Here is an 18,065-nt window from a genome sequence, read left to right on the forward strand (position 1 = left end):
AATCTAAAAGAACCATTGTAACTACAGAACAAAATTAAACCATATTAAATTAAATCAAATAATCACACAATTGTTTAAATGTTTATTCAATCGATTTTAGTTAATTGATAATAAGTTATGAAACAAAATGCTTTGCCTTTTGCCATTTTTCTCTTTTAATAACCTTTGTTGTTTCATATATTTATTATTAAGTTTTTGTCCTCGATCATTTACTTAGGTATTATTAACACTTTCATTATATTAAAAATCTTCAACTCCCTGTTTCGTGGTAAAATATAAAAACGGCATCAGAACATCATATGTACTTGCTTACGCTTTCCGTTTTTGAGAATTCCTGGTTGTGGGAAGAATATTCTACTTCAAGATGTAAAATGTGTGAAATGAGGAATAAGCCTCAGTCTCATTTATATGTAGGAGTTATGAGTTCATTTTTTCACTTTGCAGACCTGAATAGGTTTAACAGTTTACTTAATCTTTGAACTAAATTCAAACCCACATTATGTAGTCGGTTTAATATTCATATAAGTTAAGCTAGTTAATAAACTGAAAGCGTATTTTAATTATTATGCTGGTACCCTGCCAACACTTTTCATAAATTGGTAGCAAATGTGCATGAATGTACTTCTGTAATACTTGTACACTTTTATACAGTGGTATCTGTTATTATTTTCACCTACATCAATAAAAAATGGAGGAAATAAACATACTTACAAAAGTTGTTTACTCTTGCTTGATTTTCATTTCTAATTCAAGTGCCAGTTTGCATTTTATTAGAACACAATCTAGTTTTTCATAAGATCGATGAATGAACTATTTTTTACAGAGGTTAACTTGTCTCTCTTAAAACTGTCGCATGAAATTCGTCAATTTTACTGTACTTCCTCTGGGCTGTTAAGATAATAAACATGTATTTCTTATCATGTTGCCACAACACTTTAATTACCTCTAACATTATCTACTTAGAATTCTTCTTAGAATTTCATTTAGATAAGAAATACAGGTGACCAAATTAATGATTGTATTGACTGATTCCTTTTGTGCCTATGTTTTAGACCTGTTGCAAAGATGGGGGCGTTGTTCCGCAGCGAGGAAATGGCCCTCTGCCAGCTGTTCATTCAGCCAGAGGCTGCCTACCCATCCATAGCCACCCTGGGAGAGGCGGGTATCGTGCAGTTCCGAGACGTGAGTATTCACACATACACAAGAGCTACAATCAATATTTAGAAACTAAGGAGAATAAATATACCACTTTGTTTTCAAAGGAATCTTACAGTAAAACTAATAACCTTTTTTATAATGACACATTTAAGTTTGTGGTAAGTATCCTTAAACTGAGATAAAAAGAAAAAAAAACATTAATATACCAACAAATGTGGTCTGTGAAATTTGAATCAGTGTGAATGCTTAATACAGGATATTATTGCTATCTCTTTGTGGTTAATATGTGCCATGAGTGTGCATGCACCCAGTACATGCCTTGGAGGATAAATTATTATTCACCACAATTAAATCATTGCTCCTTCTCTGCAGGATATCATTCCACCTCTTTGTGGTTAATATGTGCCATGAGTGTGCATGCACCCAGTACATGCCTTGGAGGATAAATTATTATTCACCACAATTAAATCATTGCTCCTTCTCTGCAGGATATCATTCCACCTCTTTGTGGTTAATATGTGCCATGAGTGTGCATGCACCCAGTACATGCCTTGGAGGATAAATTATTATTCACCACAATTAAATCATTGCTCCTTCTCTGCAGGATATCATTCCACCTCTTTGTGGTTAATATGTTCCATGATTGTGCATGTAGCCAATACATGCCTCAGAGGATAAATTATTAATCTCCATGCTTACATCATTGCTCCTTCTCTGCAGGATATCATTCCACCTCTTTGTGGTTAATATGTTCCATGATTGTGCATGTAGCCAATACATGCCTCAGAGGATAAATTATTAATCTCCATGACATCATTGCTCCTTCTCTGCAGGATATCATTGCCATCTCTTTGTGGTTAATATGTGCCATGAGTATGCATGCAACCACTACATGCCTCAGTGGATAAATAATTATTCTCAGCACTCCTAAGCACTCGCTACTTTTGTTGAGGACTTCAAATTTCTGTCTACGATTGGTGGCATATTTCAGGTCATTTCATCATTTGTTTATATGCAACTCTTAATAAACAAAGTTATTTTATTTGAAACAGGATTATTTATTTCACTGCAGTGAATATTTGAACATACCATGGACAATTACCTTTATTTGGCGTGTAACTGTTATGCATCTCTTGAATAATTGTACCATGTTTCATCCATTTAGAAAAACTACACAAATTTGGCTATTTTGATATCATAGAACCTGTAGGATTTAAATTTGAATTGTTATGTTTTCAATATTGATTTTTATTATTGTAAAGGCAAAATAAAAAAAAATAATTCAGAAATAAAATAAAACTAATTAATGACCTTTTTAAACATTTAGATCAGAAAGAATTAGTTGAACAACCTCCAGTATGGGCTGTAACATCCTCTCTTGTATATAATGGTATATATCTTTTGCAGTTGAACTCAGATGTGAATGCATTCCACCGCAAGTTCGTGTCTGAGGTTCGCCGGTGTGATGAGATGGAGCGAAAGCTGCGTTACATTGAGGCAGAAGTGCGCAAGGACAATGTTACCATCCCAGAGTCTTCTGTCAACCCCCTAGCCCCAAATCCTCGAGAGATCATAGATCTTGAGGTGAGGAATTCTATCTTTCTACTAACCATTATAAGGGCTTAGGAAACTTAGAAAGGTAAAATGTATTTGTTTAGTTTTTAAGGACAAAAACTAAACAAAAAAGTCACTCTGCCGGTTAGTCGGATTTAGACTGTCCGATATTTAGCTTTACAGTAAATAATATATGTTAATGCTTGAAAGAGATGGTTCACTGTCTTAGTCCTCATTTAGCTAAATTATTGCATTATCATCCGTGGAATAATTTGCAGTTGAATTCCAAAATATAAAGCAAGTAATTCTTATAAACAATATTACAATTGTTAAAAAATGTTTGCGCTTGTATAAAATTTATATATTTGTGCTAAAACCAAATGGATACGTTTCAAAACAAAACAACCACAATTTTGGCTGTTACATGATAGTCGTTCTCAAAGCATTTGTTCATTGGAAAATGACCTATGTTGACCAATGAACAGTTCAAAAAATGTCTGTATGAGTATTGAGTATTTCTCATAAACAAAGTAAAAGTACTAACTTTTTTTCTAAGTTCTATAGATTACAGGAAATATTCCTTTATGCAGTAGTTATTTTTCATTTACTTATTTTTTTAATAATGCGTAGGTCAAGCAATATATATTCTAATGCAACACAATAGACGCATGCTCCTATGTCTGGCGATTCTCAAGACTATTACGATAATGTTATTATGAAATTGTATGTAAACAAAACCAATTGATAAAATAAGTAAAAGTGTTTAAATAATTAACAAAATATAAATTTTTTTAAATGTATTAAATTACACTATTTTTATATTTAACTTGAACAATTTTAAACTACTTTATATATTTTGGAATACACCTTAAATTCAATACTTGCACAGACAATTTTTAGATATTTTATCGAGTGATTTATCACTATTATACAAAATGTAAATTACATTTTTATATTAATCCGTATATTACCTGGAGGATGCTACGAAAAGATTTAGGAAACTAAAATTTGGATGAATAATTTAATTAAATTTGTTTACAAATCCTCATTAAAAAAGAGCACTTTCATAATTATACCATAAACACAGTTAATTTTAAGTTAGTAATTTACAGAATGGAAATGTCATTGTAATTTTTCTTAAAGTCTTTAACACCTTATTATGGATCTATACTGAGCAGTCCTGACTAATGTTCCTGAGTTTGATCTTTTATATTGTCTGCTGCAGTCAGCATTTCTGTTACTTTTGTTTTAAAAAAGCCAAGTAAGTCCTATAAGAATCATTACTTTTCAATTATTATTTTATACTTGCATTTAGCAAGTTTAATATGGAATTTAGTTTAATTCGTTGAGTTTTACTTTGCTTATTGATTTCAAGCTACATTCGTTATACGTTAGATGGCATAGTTTTATCCTGATAACAAAGTTTGCTTCTTCAAGGCAAGTTGATCTTCTTAGAAAGCAAACAGAAAACTGTTTGTCTAACCAAGAGGTTGACTTGCTCTGAAGAAGCTCATTTTAACGTGGATGAAACCTCTGTGTATAATACATAAAAGATGCATCATAAAACCCAAAGTGTTTATTGTAATAATTTATGTAAATGTTTAAATAACATTTAAAATTACTAATTTAATAAACATACATTGAATTTGAAGGGTAAATTCTCATGTTAATTTCTCATTCTTACTTTAAACAGAAACAAGTTTGGTAAGTGGTTGTAAGGATAAAACTGTTTGGTCCTTACAATACTCAATATCTTTATATTTTTTTCATACAGTCTTTTATAAAATTTCTTTATGCAAATTTAATTTTGTTCTCATGTAGCATTCACAAACATTTTCTGTATATTTTTTAAAGTTTGACTTGGTTTGTAAACCAGACCATCATGATTTATGAAACTATTATTACAATTCTGACACATTGCATCTAAACTATTCTTCTAAGCAGTAAAATATAAAGCTGTTCACTGGAATGGTAGGAAAGCAGATATATCAGGATAATAGGAAAATTTATGTTTCCAAAAGTCTAGTTTCTTATCAGTTATATTGATTTCTTGTATTCCCAGAAGTTTGTCACATGAAATTTGAAACATATCTACCATGCTGAGCGACATAATAAGGGTAGTGGAGTCAGTAGCACAGTTTAGTTTTTGCGGTATTTTACTCTTAACACTTTCACTGTCGCCTCCAAATTTGACAACTTTCTCACACTGCGGCCTGTTTTAATTATTTTTAAATGAGTATAATTTTTTAGCCCATTTTAAGAAAACCATGGGACTTTTTTAAAGCTGAGTTCTGTTCTTTCTCTTTCTACACAAATGCTCATGCATAAATATTTTCAAACAGAAAGGCTTGTTTAAAAATTTACAAAGGTAATGTTTTTTGTAAACAAGTTGACCAAAAAACATCACCATGCACTAGTCTACGAGGGGGTACCCAAAAAAAACCGGAATTATTTTATAAAAATTATATATTATCAAACTTTTTACAATACGACCTTATCTCATTCAAAATAATCTCCATTACAACTAATACACTTGTCCCAACGGTATTTCCATTGATCAAAACATTTTTTGTAGTCATGTTTAGAAATGGCTGCAAGCTCGAGCTTCGTTTTTTTTCATAACCTCTTCAACGCTGTCAAATCGTTGACCTTTCAAGCCTCTTTTCATGTGTGGAAATAAAAAAAAGTCGCATGGAGCGAGGTCAGGCGAGTAAGGTGCGTGGGGCAGCGGAACCATGCCGTTTTTGGCTAAAAAACTGCCTAACTGAGATGGCTGTGTGTGTGCCGGTGCGTTGTGGTGGTGGAAGAACCAGTCTCCAGTCTGCCACAAATCGGGTCTTTTCTGGCGAACACTGTTGCGCAATCTTCTTAAAATCTCCAAATAAAATGTTTGGTTGACAGTCTGACCTGGAGGAACAAACTCAGAATGAACAATGCCTTTAGCATCAAAAAAGCAAATCAACATGGTTTTGATGTTTGATTTGACTTGCCGGCATTTTTAAATCGAGCGAACCACTCGTAGACCTGAGTTTTCCCCATAGCATCATCTTTGTAAGCTGTATTCAACATTAAAATAGTTTCTGCAGCATTTTTACCAAGTAAAAAACAAAATTTCACAGCTGCACGTTGTTCACTTAAACTTGCCATGACAAAAAACGAAACAAGAACAAAACAGGGTTAGCGAAAACAGTCACTACGAACGAACGAACAGAATGCACTAGGACAACAGAACTGGGGTCACTGAGCTCGCAATGGGTTGCGCGACACACGCCTAGCGGCAGGAATGTGTACTACACGCTGCCGGCTGCCAGCAATACAATTCCGTTTACTTTTGGGTACCCCCTCGTATAACATGAAAATATTTCTCATTATTATTTGTTGTATCCAGCATTTTTATTACTGTCACTATACCCACACATATTTACAATTGAAATCCACTTATGTTTAAATATTTTTTTAGTGTGAAAAGTCTTGAAACATGGTTCTTTGCACATGGCAATTTTGCACTCGCTACACTGATAGGAAGTGTCTCATCTTGCAGCCTTGCCTGATTATTTTTTGGTTATCAAAGAGCATAATAAAAGTTTTTATTACTATTTTGCTTATATTTGTTATTTGAGTAAAAAAACAATGTCAACAAATTTACTTGCATCTCCAAGAAGTCCATCGCTAGTAACCGATAAGTCCATGATCATTATCTATGTCATCTCGGAATAAATCATTACTTACACTGTAACTTGAAAATCTGAGAAACCCTTCTAGCACTTAATTGTCTTCAATACAGTCATAATTCAATGTATTTACTCACAAAACAATCGTTGTAAACTAAAGTAATAGGAAGCAAAACAATAACAATGAAGACGAAGAATTAGCAGAACGACAACAAATGGCCGAGGCGACGCAATGCGACACAAGTTGTAAACAAACCACTTTTTACCGATCTTCCAGATGACTGCCAACAACATTTCAAAGATCATAATCTATAGTTTAATAAGTAAAAACATGGAAATAGCGAATGACTATCAATACCGAAGACCAAATACTTTTAAATGCGTTTTTATTAGTGTAAAAATTGACGCCCTCAAAAGACGTTGTCGACAGTCTACAGAATTCCATGCGTACCGCCAAATGACGTTGTTGGTAGTGAAAGTGTTAACATTGATTCGTTTTTTTGAGAATGAGAATGGTTTTTGATTAGAGTTAGTTGATGTATTATTGTGTAAGCTTGAAAAGTGTATATATCATAAGGAAAAAGCATTTTTTTAAATCATGTTCATGTGAGTGTGGTTGGTTGGGTTGACGAGATTCATATAAATAACTAATCTCTATTATCAAATGTAAATGAATTCTCATATTTTAACAATTTGACTACTGTATCGTAAATTTTATATTTACTAATATTCAGTTTTGAGTTTTTGTTACATGAAGACATTATTTACAGTAATTTTCAATTAAGTTCTGTTTGGTTATCTTGTATGAAGTGTCGAGAAGAGGTCTCTTGTATGATCTTAGTGATATCTTTTAACACTAGAGCTTACAGATTTTACTACTATATCAGAATTAACCAGCTTATAGAGGTTTAACAAGTAATTGGATAATCAAGAGTGGATTTTGTTTACAAAATGTGACTTTGTAATTCTTAGCTTTACTAATCCTTGAATCTGTGATACACTGAAATTTATTGCCAATAACCATAAATTATCCACTGAAGATACTAATAAAATTTATGTTTGTGAATTATGAACAACTTTAGTTTATAGCCGTAGAACCAAGCAAGATTTAGAGCTCTTCTTATATTTATGATTTGTCATTTATTTATCTCAAAGTGGGTATTCTTTAACTTTGCTGTTACTGAATAGTCATCTACTTTTATTTAGTGATATTTAATTAAAGAAAAGATAATTCTATTATTATGTTTACGACATAAGGTAACAACCCATATTCCCAATTGTATCAATCAATCCTTTAATGTACTAAATGATTAATAGTTTGCAGTTGTGTCTTATGACATTATGTCATACTCACATATAAACTTGCTTGTTTGGTAATGGAATGTCAAGCAGCAGAGTGCAAGTTTGGAACACAAAGTAACACTTTTGGATTGTTAATCTAAAAGTAGACTGTGCTTAGTGCTTATTTTAAATATTTAACAAATTAATTTTTTTTCAGGCTCACTTAGAGCGAACTGAAAGTGAGATATTGGAATCAAGCCACAATGCTGTTAACCTCAAGTTTAACTACCTTGAACTGACAGAGCTCAAACACTTGTTGGAGAAGACTCACAACTTTTTTCAAGAGGTGAGTACTTTAAACCTACTTAAGAGTTTATCTACTTAATATAATAGTGTTTTTAACTCTTAAATCAATCAGTATTGAGCTGATTAGAATTTATCTGAAAGCTCTAAGCTGGAACAATGAGTAGGTGAGAAATTCATAATGGTTGTTCAAGTAAATTCAATTTTAAAATGTTTTAAATCCTAATTTTCAATTAATTTTGATCATTATAATTAATTAAGTAAATACAGTACAACTTCATTTATCCAGTTTAGTTAGATCAGGATTGATCTGAATAAATGAACATTCAGGAATAAAGTAAAAACACAATAAGGTTGCAGATAATAAGTAATTTAGAATAGTAGAGCCACAACTTAGCAGGATACAACAAGGTCAGGATGATGCTCAACCCGTCAAGGATAAGTCAAATGCACTCACCATCCTTAATTAATATTGATGGAACTGACAAATTTACATTTTAAATAGTATTTACAAATGGTTGACCCATACATAGTAATTTTAACTAAGCAAGGAATGAAGAAAAATAATATCCTTAACGCTTCTTTAGAGTGTTACCATCTGGTTTCTGAATATAGTAAAGAAAACCACAAAAAATATACTGCAAAAATACAATTATGAGTCAGATTGTGGCATTACGGATGGGAAACTTTAGTGTAGAATTAATATGTGAAGTAGCTGTACCGCGAATAAAAATTTATCTCCAATTTGTGTACATAATGGCTCATTATCAGATTCCATGGATTTCATCTCAGTGGTTTTAGAAACTATACAAACTTGGAGTGCTCCTATCATACTAATAGGAGATATTAGTATTGATTGTCTAAAAATGGAAAGAGGCTATGTTTTGCTTTGTGAGACCCTGCTTAGTTATAATATAACAAGAATCCCTTTCCCTCCTATCAGAATAACCCCACATTCAAAACGTCAGTAGATTGCGTTTCCACTAACTTGGAGGAAGGCGAAGTATGAGTAAAGGTATTGAATGGAGGAATTTCTGACCAAACTGTGCAGTTATGCAGAGTTAACTTTTTAACAGATGAAATAAAAAGTGTAAAAATACCAACACAAACTTTTTACAAAGATAGCATACACAATTTTAAATATATTTTAACCAATGAAACATGGAACAATGTATAGCACATCAAACATAGATATGGCATACAATCAGTTCAGCAGCTTATTTGCATCAGCCTTATTATTGATGTATCAATATTAGGCCGATAAGTATAAAAAGGAGGAAATAAAAAAGAAATTTTGAAACGGAAAATATGAGAAAGGAGTTCTTAATAGCAGATGAACATTATCTTGTAACATGTGCTACGGAAGACAATGACGTATCTGATGTAAAGACAAAAGATTATGATCTAACAATAGTAAAGCTCTGTGGGCTGTTCACAATGAAGTGTACACCCGATTTTTCACAACTGCTGTTGTGTATATGATTTGTTAAACACCTGGCTTTCGTAAAGCGTGTTGTGTGCCCGATGGGGTACAAGTTGCTATGCATTTCCTTATTGCGTTTTGGGGTTTGTTAAATTTGATCCTGCTCTTTAATTAAATTTGATAAATACCTCAAACTATTGTGTACCCCGTCGGGCGCACAATTGCCTAAATTTTTAGGTATTTCCACAGACAATGTGTTGTACACATTATTTTGAATACTGTACATGTGTCAATGGAAAATCAAATTATGCTGCACGTTCAACTAAAATTGTTTATTTAAAAAAAAATTAGTCCTTCCATTATAAAACCGATTAGGAAAATCCGGAGATCTGGATAAACGAAGTTGAACTGTGAAAAATATATATTTTTCGTTCACCACATCTGATCATAATTTTAATAAACTAATAACATAAATATGGATTTAAGCAAAACTATTATAAATATAAAATGTATAGGAAGGAGTTGAGTCTTTTCAAAATAAAATAAGTTCAAGATGGTAAAAACTGATTCAGGTGTTAAAAACAAACTGATATTATAAGATTTCAACTGGTTTTTGTCTGATTTTTCTTGATTTTGTACAATAGAGATACTATTTGTACTAGTTTACTAGTTTATTTGTATTAGATATTATATCAAAGGATTTGAACAAATGTTCCAACAATATTAAATTTGGAATATTTTTGTTATTTTTGCCTACAGAGCCACTAGAGATAAAGCCAATGTTTAAATACCAAAGAATTAAAGGGCTTTTTACTATCTTACTTTGGTTTAATGCAAATCATATGCTGAATTTCAAATTTTTTAGATATCACATTTTTAAATGTTCAAAATATGAATAATTTTTGTATGTTAAAGTTTTGGGAATTGAACTTTTTTATTAACTTTTGGGAAGGTAAGCACTCAGCTATTTTGGATAGTTGGATTTTAATGAGTTTTAAATAAAGTAACAATAAAAAAGCTGGTTTAAACTCTTAAGCTGGTTTTTTTTAAACACTACATTCCATTGCAAGATAAATTGAAAACTTTTTCTAATAATCTGTGTCAAGAAATCTTGCTAAAGTCATAGTAGGATATTATAAGTGTTGAACATGATTGTAACAGTTAAAAACAAACAAGAGAATATAATCAATTTTTTTCTTTAAAATCCATTAGAATTTCACTCAAGAAATACAAGTGTGAATTTATTAAGATAAATTAGGACTTTTTTGTGGTTGTAAAAAAGTGGTCAAATACATCTGGCCAGAATTAATTAACGATTCAAACAAAAAAGTCATTAAAGTACAAAATCACTGAGACGTAGCTACAGTAATTGGTTTGTTTGTCAGGGCAATTGTAATCAATTATCCGTTAATTGGCTTTCAAGTCCCACTTGTTAAGTTTGAATGATTGGTGTATTGAAAACAAGTAATCATCAAGTCAAGTGCCTCAATGAGGCGTTCTAACATTTGAAGAGGGCCTCTCAAAATGTTTGGCTCTAAATGTAGGCTTTTGAATCTATCATGTGTAAGTCGAAAATGTATTGTACAAACTATAGTGCAAAGAGGTGGTATATGTATAGTAAAAACAACTGAAGACAGTCCCTTCTTCCATAACGGTTGGCTTTAAACTTATGCCTTCTATTTTCTCCCTTTGATGGTGCAGTCAGATTTTGGTTGGATGATTTTTTTTTTTAATTTCATAGTCATCGCTTTTTAATATTCCTTTTGTAAACACAAGAAAATTTTTCTAAATAGATTGCTACTGCATGTTGGTTAACTATGAAATTATTATCAAGACATACCTGTTTTCATATTGCAAAATCAATAAAGAATTTAGTTGATTTGGAAACACGTTTCACCAATGCGAATTTTGATATTGAGATAGTTTGTCTTTCTTCTAGTGTTTATGTCAGCACAAATAGAAACAATGTTTTTGATTGAGAAACAACAAATAATTTTTTTTATTTTACATTTACCCAGTTTTAGTTTAGATTTGTAAAGCAGGACTATTCTAAAATAACTATTTTGAATGGTGTGCTGGTAGGATTACGGATCTGATTTATCACACTTTGTCTTTCAGTAAATCCACTGACATATTATCACCATTTCTATTACATTTGTACAATTTTACAATTTGTATGAAATCTCCGAAAATTGAAAAAAATCTGTAAAAATTAATGCATAATTTGCATTATCACAAATAACCTGGCCCTCAAAAGGTTAAGGAAATCACATGACATACCGTAAAAAATATTAATCTTTTTATTCAACAATTTTTTCCATGAATATGACTTCAAGAGGGTCCATATTTCTACTTTAATGTCTAAAATTCCTTAAAACCTTTTTCATATTTTTTGCCTTTATAGGGAGTATTTTATGACCATGAAATAAAAAATAAATTTAACCAAAAACTGATTGCATCACCTTTAAATACACCTCACTATGATGTACCTTATTTAAATGTGAAGACCATTTTCTGAAGTTATTTTAAATAATAAATCTTAAAAAACTTAGGTTCTGCTATAAATTGTCCACTTTTGTGATTGACAAATTTGAAAGCTCCAAAATATTTTCCTCAATAGAACTATATGATTCTAACCAGTCACTATGTCGTTTTAAAACCCTGATTTCTGTTTTTCCTTTGTCTACAGATGAATTAAAATATCTCTAATCCACATTTCATACAGTTATTTTGCTATCAGAATTGCATACAAAGCTGTTTAAGCCTTACATAAATCCTTTAACTTATATCACTAAATATATAGCCATGAGTAAGTCAACAAGATTTGGCAACAGTAGTGTGCATGTATGGTCAAACGTGCACACCCTGCACTGAGAGTTGATTGCTTCAAAATTCACATACTGTAATTTCTGTTATATTCAAGTTTTCATGTTTATTACTCATCCATAAGGATGTTTCTTCTCATTGATATCATTAATTTTTCAATCAGTTCATCCATAATGTTTTGGCATAGCTCAAACAAAATGTAAGATATTGAAACAAAATTTCATTTGAAAAATCAAGCTTTAATTGGTAACTCAAGCTACTCAATAAATGATTACATACATAAAACAAACACATGTTATCGTAATCTAAATGTCATTGTTGATCAGCTGTTTTAGGGCTTGTACAGAGACAAAACGCTGTAATGGATTTCCTGTAAATACCAACCTCTCTATTCCAGTTATAGAAATAATGACCTTATCATTATGTAGTGATTTTTTATCAATTACATTTTTATAGTACATTACGAGGTTATCGTAGATATTTCACTAAATTTTATTGTAATTTCACTATTTGTAATTACTAAGAAAAACGCTTGAATCATATTAAAATACAGATTTTTCAAATTACATGTAAACTGGAAGATAAAGTTTAAATTACATTTTTTTTAATTATCTTTAATTTGGTGTTTTACAGAACCTATGTTCTCAATTAGAATTTTTTGAGCACAGGACTACAAAGTTTTTAAAAATTGCAAAAAAGAAAAACTTGTAAAAACGGTCAAGTAACATACCATTTAAAGGCTAAGAAATTTAAATACATAATATACCACAGTAATTAATAAAAAGACTTAAAATATTTCCAAAGAATCTTTGCTATTTGCCGAGACAAGATATTTTCAACATTTTTGTACCAAATTGTTCAGCGTTCAAAAAACTTTATGCCAAGTGACCTATCTTACGATTTGAAATTTTTTAGATTCAAACCTGTGACCCTCATTTTCAGATACAACCTGTATTTTAAATAAGACAAACAAATTTGGGCCGTTATATGAGATTTTTTTTAAGGTTACAGTTTATTGCATCGCTCTTGTCAAACGGTTCAACCACAGGAGATCGTGGCCGGTTGGTCTGATTGCACCCTGTATCATAGTCTCTTGTATTTTATAAACATATGTATCAGTATAGTACTATATTTTCAGAAGTACTGTTCTAAATAGAAAATCTTTTTATTGTCTTATATGTTATATTCTTTTTGTCAAAATAACATAATTTTTACATTTTTGTTACTCTACATAAATTAAAAACATAATCTGAATTGTTCAGTAATAGACTTTTGAGTGAAAAAATGATATTGAACATTATACATTGGAACAAACAAGACTACAAGATAAAACAATATACAATCAAACAAAAGTAATATAAGTATCAAATATAAGTATGGATTGTGTAATTCGTTTTCAATTGAAATGAATTCTCATAAATATTGAGTGCAATGAATTTAGTCAATATTTTATTTTATATTCCACATTTCATTGAAAATGGGAGAAATCTCTTATTAGCGTATTTAAGAGTTTTTTAAACCAGCATGTTTTAAGCATCATAAACGTAAGAGATAATGTGATTCTTTAAAAAGTGCACAATAATAAAAACTAAATACTTTTACTTTCATTTTTTTTCTGAAAAAAAGTTTAAACTAGATTAGTAGATTTTAGATGCATTATTTCATTTTTAATTTTGTAATAAATTCTCATTTTGTCAATTGTAATAAGGGACAAAGTGTATGTTTGAGAGATATAAAATATTAATTGCATGTTTTATTCTTGATCTTTTTGTTTTGAGCTTGACCTGGACGTTTTATGTGTAAGTATACCGAAAAAGTAATAATTTGTTTCTTTGAAGAATAATCAGATAGTAATACAGTGTATTTTATCGTGTCTAAGGAAATACCTTTAAATGTTTTATGGTTTGTCCATTAAACCATTTAAACAATTTTATATTGCAAAATAGGATGTTCAATTTGATTTAAGAATTATTTCAGAGAGTTCAGCAGCTCGCAGAGCTCAAATCAACTCCCGGAAATAACTCTGAGGACATCATCAGTAGATTGGTTTCCTGTTATTTTGTTATACAGTTTTTTTTTTGTGATATGGATCAGTGGCAGCGATAAGGTTCCATGTGTTCCTGCAAAGTTCAAAAGAGGCCTCACCCAAATTAGGAAAAACAAAGACATGTCCAAAAAACAATGTTCCATTCTTTTTAAATTTTAAATTTAAACATTTACAAATATAATAAATTTTGCAGTCTTATTTATAATTCGTTTTTGTAATAAACCTTCTGAAAAATATTCAAACAAGTTTTCCTCAGTACTTGATAATGAAAGTTTGAAACACAAAACTTTTTTGTAACTAAGGTACATAAAAGGTAATAAAAGTTTTGTTAATAATGTTCTAATAGTTTTAACAGTAGAACATTTGTTTTACTTTAGTTCCGACAGGAATTATTTGAATTAAGCTATCAATAACGATATCGTAAGATCCATTAAAAATCATTTGTTTTTGTTCATAAACTTTACAGGCTAAAGTTTTATTTTACTCAATACTTTTTATATTACCAGTCCAATAAAGATTTTAAAATAATTTTAGGTGGTTTATAGCATTTAAAATAAATTAAGACAATCATTAGAAATTTATAATTAAATGATTTATATTACATATATATATATCTTGTTTACTGTAATAAGTTTCAATAAAACTTTGAATTTATGTAAACTAAATTACATTACTTTTTATTAATAAGTCAAAGGAAGTAGATATGTGTACTTCAAGTATAATAACAAATTAATGTTAAGTTTCTTCAATGATAGATTCATTAAAGGAAGATATCGTTTTTATAGATAAAAAAAATCATTATGAATAGTAAAATACCCAGCCAATTTCTTAATTTCATAAAAATACATTTGTTTTATTTTAAAACATGCACAGCATATTTTTAACAAAATATTTGCATGTTTACTTGTATTATAATATCTGTACAATGTGTAATACATACATGACAGACATTTACATACATGACACGTTTGCAAAATATTAACTTTTTGCAGTACCAATAGTAACTATTAAACTGCCTGTTTAAGGTAGTGTTCATAGTTTCTCTTTTAAAATCCCAAAGAGAGAAATTGTATAAGCTATTTAGTTAACTATCCAAAGGTTAAGTTAACTTTACTAGAAAAGTATTGGCACCTTCCATGAAACAAAATTGTTCTTTCTGGTTGTTTGTTTCTAGAATTACACTTATGCAGCAAATAAGCAACTAAGGTCATGTTTTCCTTGAGGCATGTTCCCTTTCCGGAAACAGGGTTTGCATGGATTTTATCACTGCCACTAATTTGAATTTTGTTCTTAACTACTTTTTTTAGTGTATTTGATAATGAAACATTAGATCATTTATAAACAGTTGAATCCCTCTATGTACTATTTATTTTGATTTACATGATTGTTTTGTGTAGACCCAATAGTTCTTTATGAGTACCTTTGCTTTTTTTATTTGTAAAAGTTACATATAACTTAGAGTTATTTACTGTAAATTGGTGATGTAAGGAAAAGGCAATGTCTGGTTTAGTATTAACAAATTAGAAGTTTACTGCCAAAATTTGGGTACTTCTTATTAATTATATAAGTAGACTATAAGATGTTAAAAATGTACCAAAGCCACAAGGCTGAGAAATTATGTACTGTATAAGCTTGCTCTTTTCTTTGTGGATATCTCATTGTGTTGGGGGTGAAAAGCAAAATATTGTATGAACATACAGTATATTGTTTGTTACCGTATTTACATAGGGTTTGAAGAAAGGTTAAATGAATGTGTGTGTTACTCTGTGTAAAGATAAGTAGAAGATTGCAGTATGTAAGTTGGGAAACAAGTTAGAAGCCTTTCACACTGCATGGAGTGTACAAGCATGACAAGAACACTGCTAAAAATGCACGTCCTGACAACGGAAAAGTGCAGACATTTCTTGACAACTCACAACCCGCTGTATGCATGATTGTGTTTTTTTCACTTACTATTAACAATATTTATTTAATATAAAAACACCATATTTTTATATTCGAAATAATCTGATTTGAATACTTAATTCCATCACGATATTTTACATTTTTATCACATACGTTAATCTTGCATAAACTCAATCATTAAAAAAATGTTGATGAAAAATACAATAGACTTATGTATAATAATTATTATTATCTGGTCATTCATTTAAAATTTTACTTCAAATTTCATTTTATTTTTAATTTATAAAATTATTGGTTTTTTGGTTTAAAAGAAATACTAACTATTAGTAAATGTTTAACACATCAACGTTGTTCCTTATTATAACTATTAATATTTTATTAACCTTGCATCTACACTGTTTTAAAGCAAGCTCAAGACCTTGCCTTTTTCGCATTAATGCTAAAATAACTGTTATATAAGTTAAATTATGTAACATTGGAATAGTTGAACCCATATAAAGTTAACTGTTACCACTGCTGCATAACATTATTCTTTCATTAAAAAATATTGTTTTCACAAATTGTTATCTTTTTTAAATAGTAGTTGTATAACGTATTTTAAACAGAAAAATAATTAAATTCTATTTAATTTTAAATTTGTGAAACATATGGTTGTGTGTATTGTTTTGGATTTATTATAAAATATGTTAAATTTTTTCAGTTCCATGAAATATTTTTATCTTGGTTCTTTCTTTCTTTTGTAAAAATATATGTTTACTTATTCTAATCGTGCTTCATTTTTTTTAACCAATGAAGTTTTAAATATTGTGATGAGGTGTTTCATATTAATAATGTAATAACTTTTTATAAGTTATGTATATTTCATGGCACAACTGACAAAAATGAAAATTATTTATATAATTTGTTTAACATATGTTCACATTTTTGACACTTCTCTGAGTTTCATATGTCACTTTTGTTCACATTTCTTTCACTAAACGATGATTTGTATCATCAAGGTAGCTCGTGACTGTGTTTTCACCAGCACGTGCACAATTCATGTATTTTATGTTGACAGAATATGTTGGTGAAAATTAAGAGTTTGCAGCTTTGTATGTTTTAGACTTACTTTTGTTTATTTGTATTGTTAGCTCATTTTTATTTAATTGTTTGGTTTTTGTGGATCTCACGCAAGAAATGGTTTGAGCAATATAAGAAACTATTATGATGAACATTGTTCTACAAAGTAAAACAGTCAACTGTTATGAGCACAATTGTTCAAAATGGAAGGGAGAGCTAAATTATTCAATGGAGGTTTTGGAGCTTAAACGATTCATTACCTAAATAATTAAATAATTCTTATGTATGCAGTTTGAAGCTCTTATTTTGAGATAGAATTTCATTGACTTGAGTTTCATGATAGAGAAGATTGAGAGGATCACAGAAGAAAAGTACACAATTTAATTTTTCAGTGACATTAATTTAATTCATGGTTTGAGGTGGAGGATAATTTTAGTATATGTGTTTTGTTGGAAAAGCTTTTCCTACATTCAAATTTTTCGAAACTTCAACCTATTTTATCTTACATAATTGGTTTTACTAATACTACACAACTCAGTAATTTTTGAAAATATTGATACTCAAGACTATTCTATATCAATTCTGTAGCAGACTTGTAAGGCTACCCTGCCTGAGAGCCACAAGACCTGATTTTTCTGTAGAATACTACTAACACTACCTCCTCTTATCAATTCAATCCTATACCATTCGTCTTTTATTAATCCTCTTTTAAATCCGGTATCTTCCTTTAGTTTCTCAAAGTGCTAAATTTAATTGATTATTCTAATTACCTCAAATTGATTTATACCCCTTTGAATTCTATGATCCTTTATTTATAAACTTAAAATCCAACATATAG

At 30.0% G+C, this 18,065-nt stretch overlaps 1 protein-coding gene across 3 annotated transcripts in view; it reads left to right on the forward strand.

Moving 5' to 3' along the window:
• LOC124368942 (V-type proton ATPase 116 kDa subunit a1-like) overlaps nt 1-18,065 on the forward strand; it is a 148,291-nt gene that overhangs the window by 103,580 nt on the left and 26,646 nt on the right. For all 3 annotated transcript variants that reach the window (XM_046826503.1, XM_046826502.1, XM_046826504.1), the window contains exons 2-4: nt 1,053-1,182; nt 2,566-2,742; nt 7,882-8,010. In XM_046826503.1, coding sequence (XP_046682459.1) covers nt 1,066-1,182; nt 2,566-2,742; nt 7,882-8,010 — 423 coding nt within the window. In that variant the 5' untranslated portion in view covers nt 1,053-1,065. The remainder of the gene's footprint in view (nt 1-1,052; nt 1,183-2,565; nt 2,743-7,881; nt 8,011-18,065) is intronic.

Source organism: Homalodisca vitripennis, chromosome X (assembly GCF_021130785.1).
Source record: "Homalodisca vitripennis isolate AUS2020 chromosome X, UT_GWSS_2.1, whole genome shotgun sequence".
Taxonomy (NCBI): Eukaryota; Metazoa; Arthropoda; class Insecta; order Hemiptera; family Cicadellidae; genus Homalodisca; species Homalodisca vitripennis.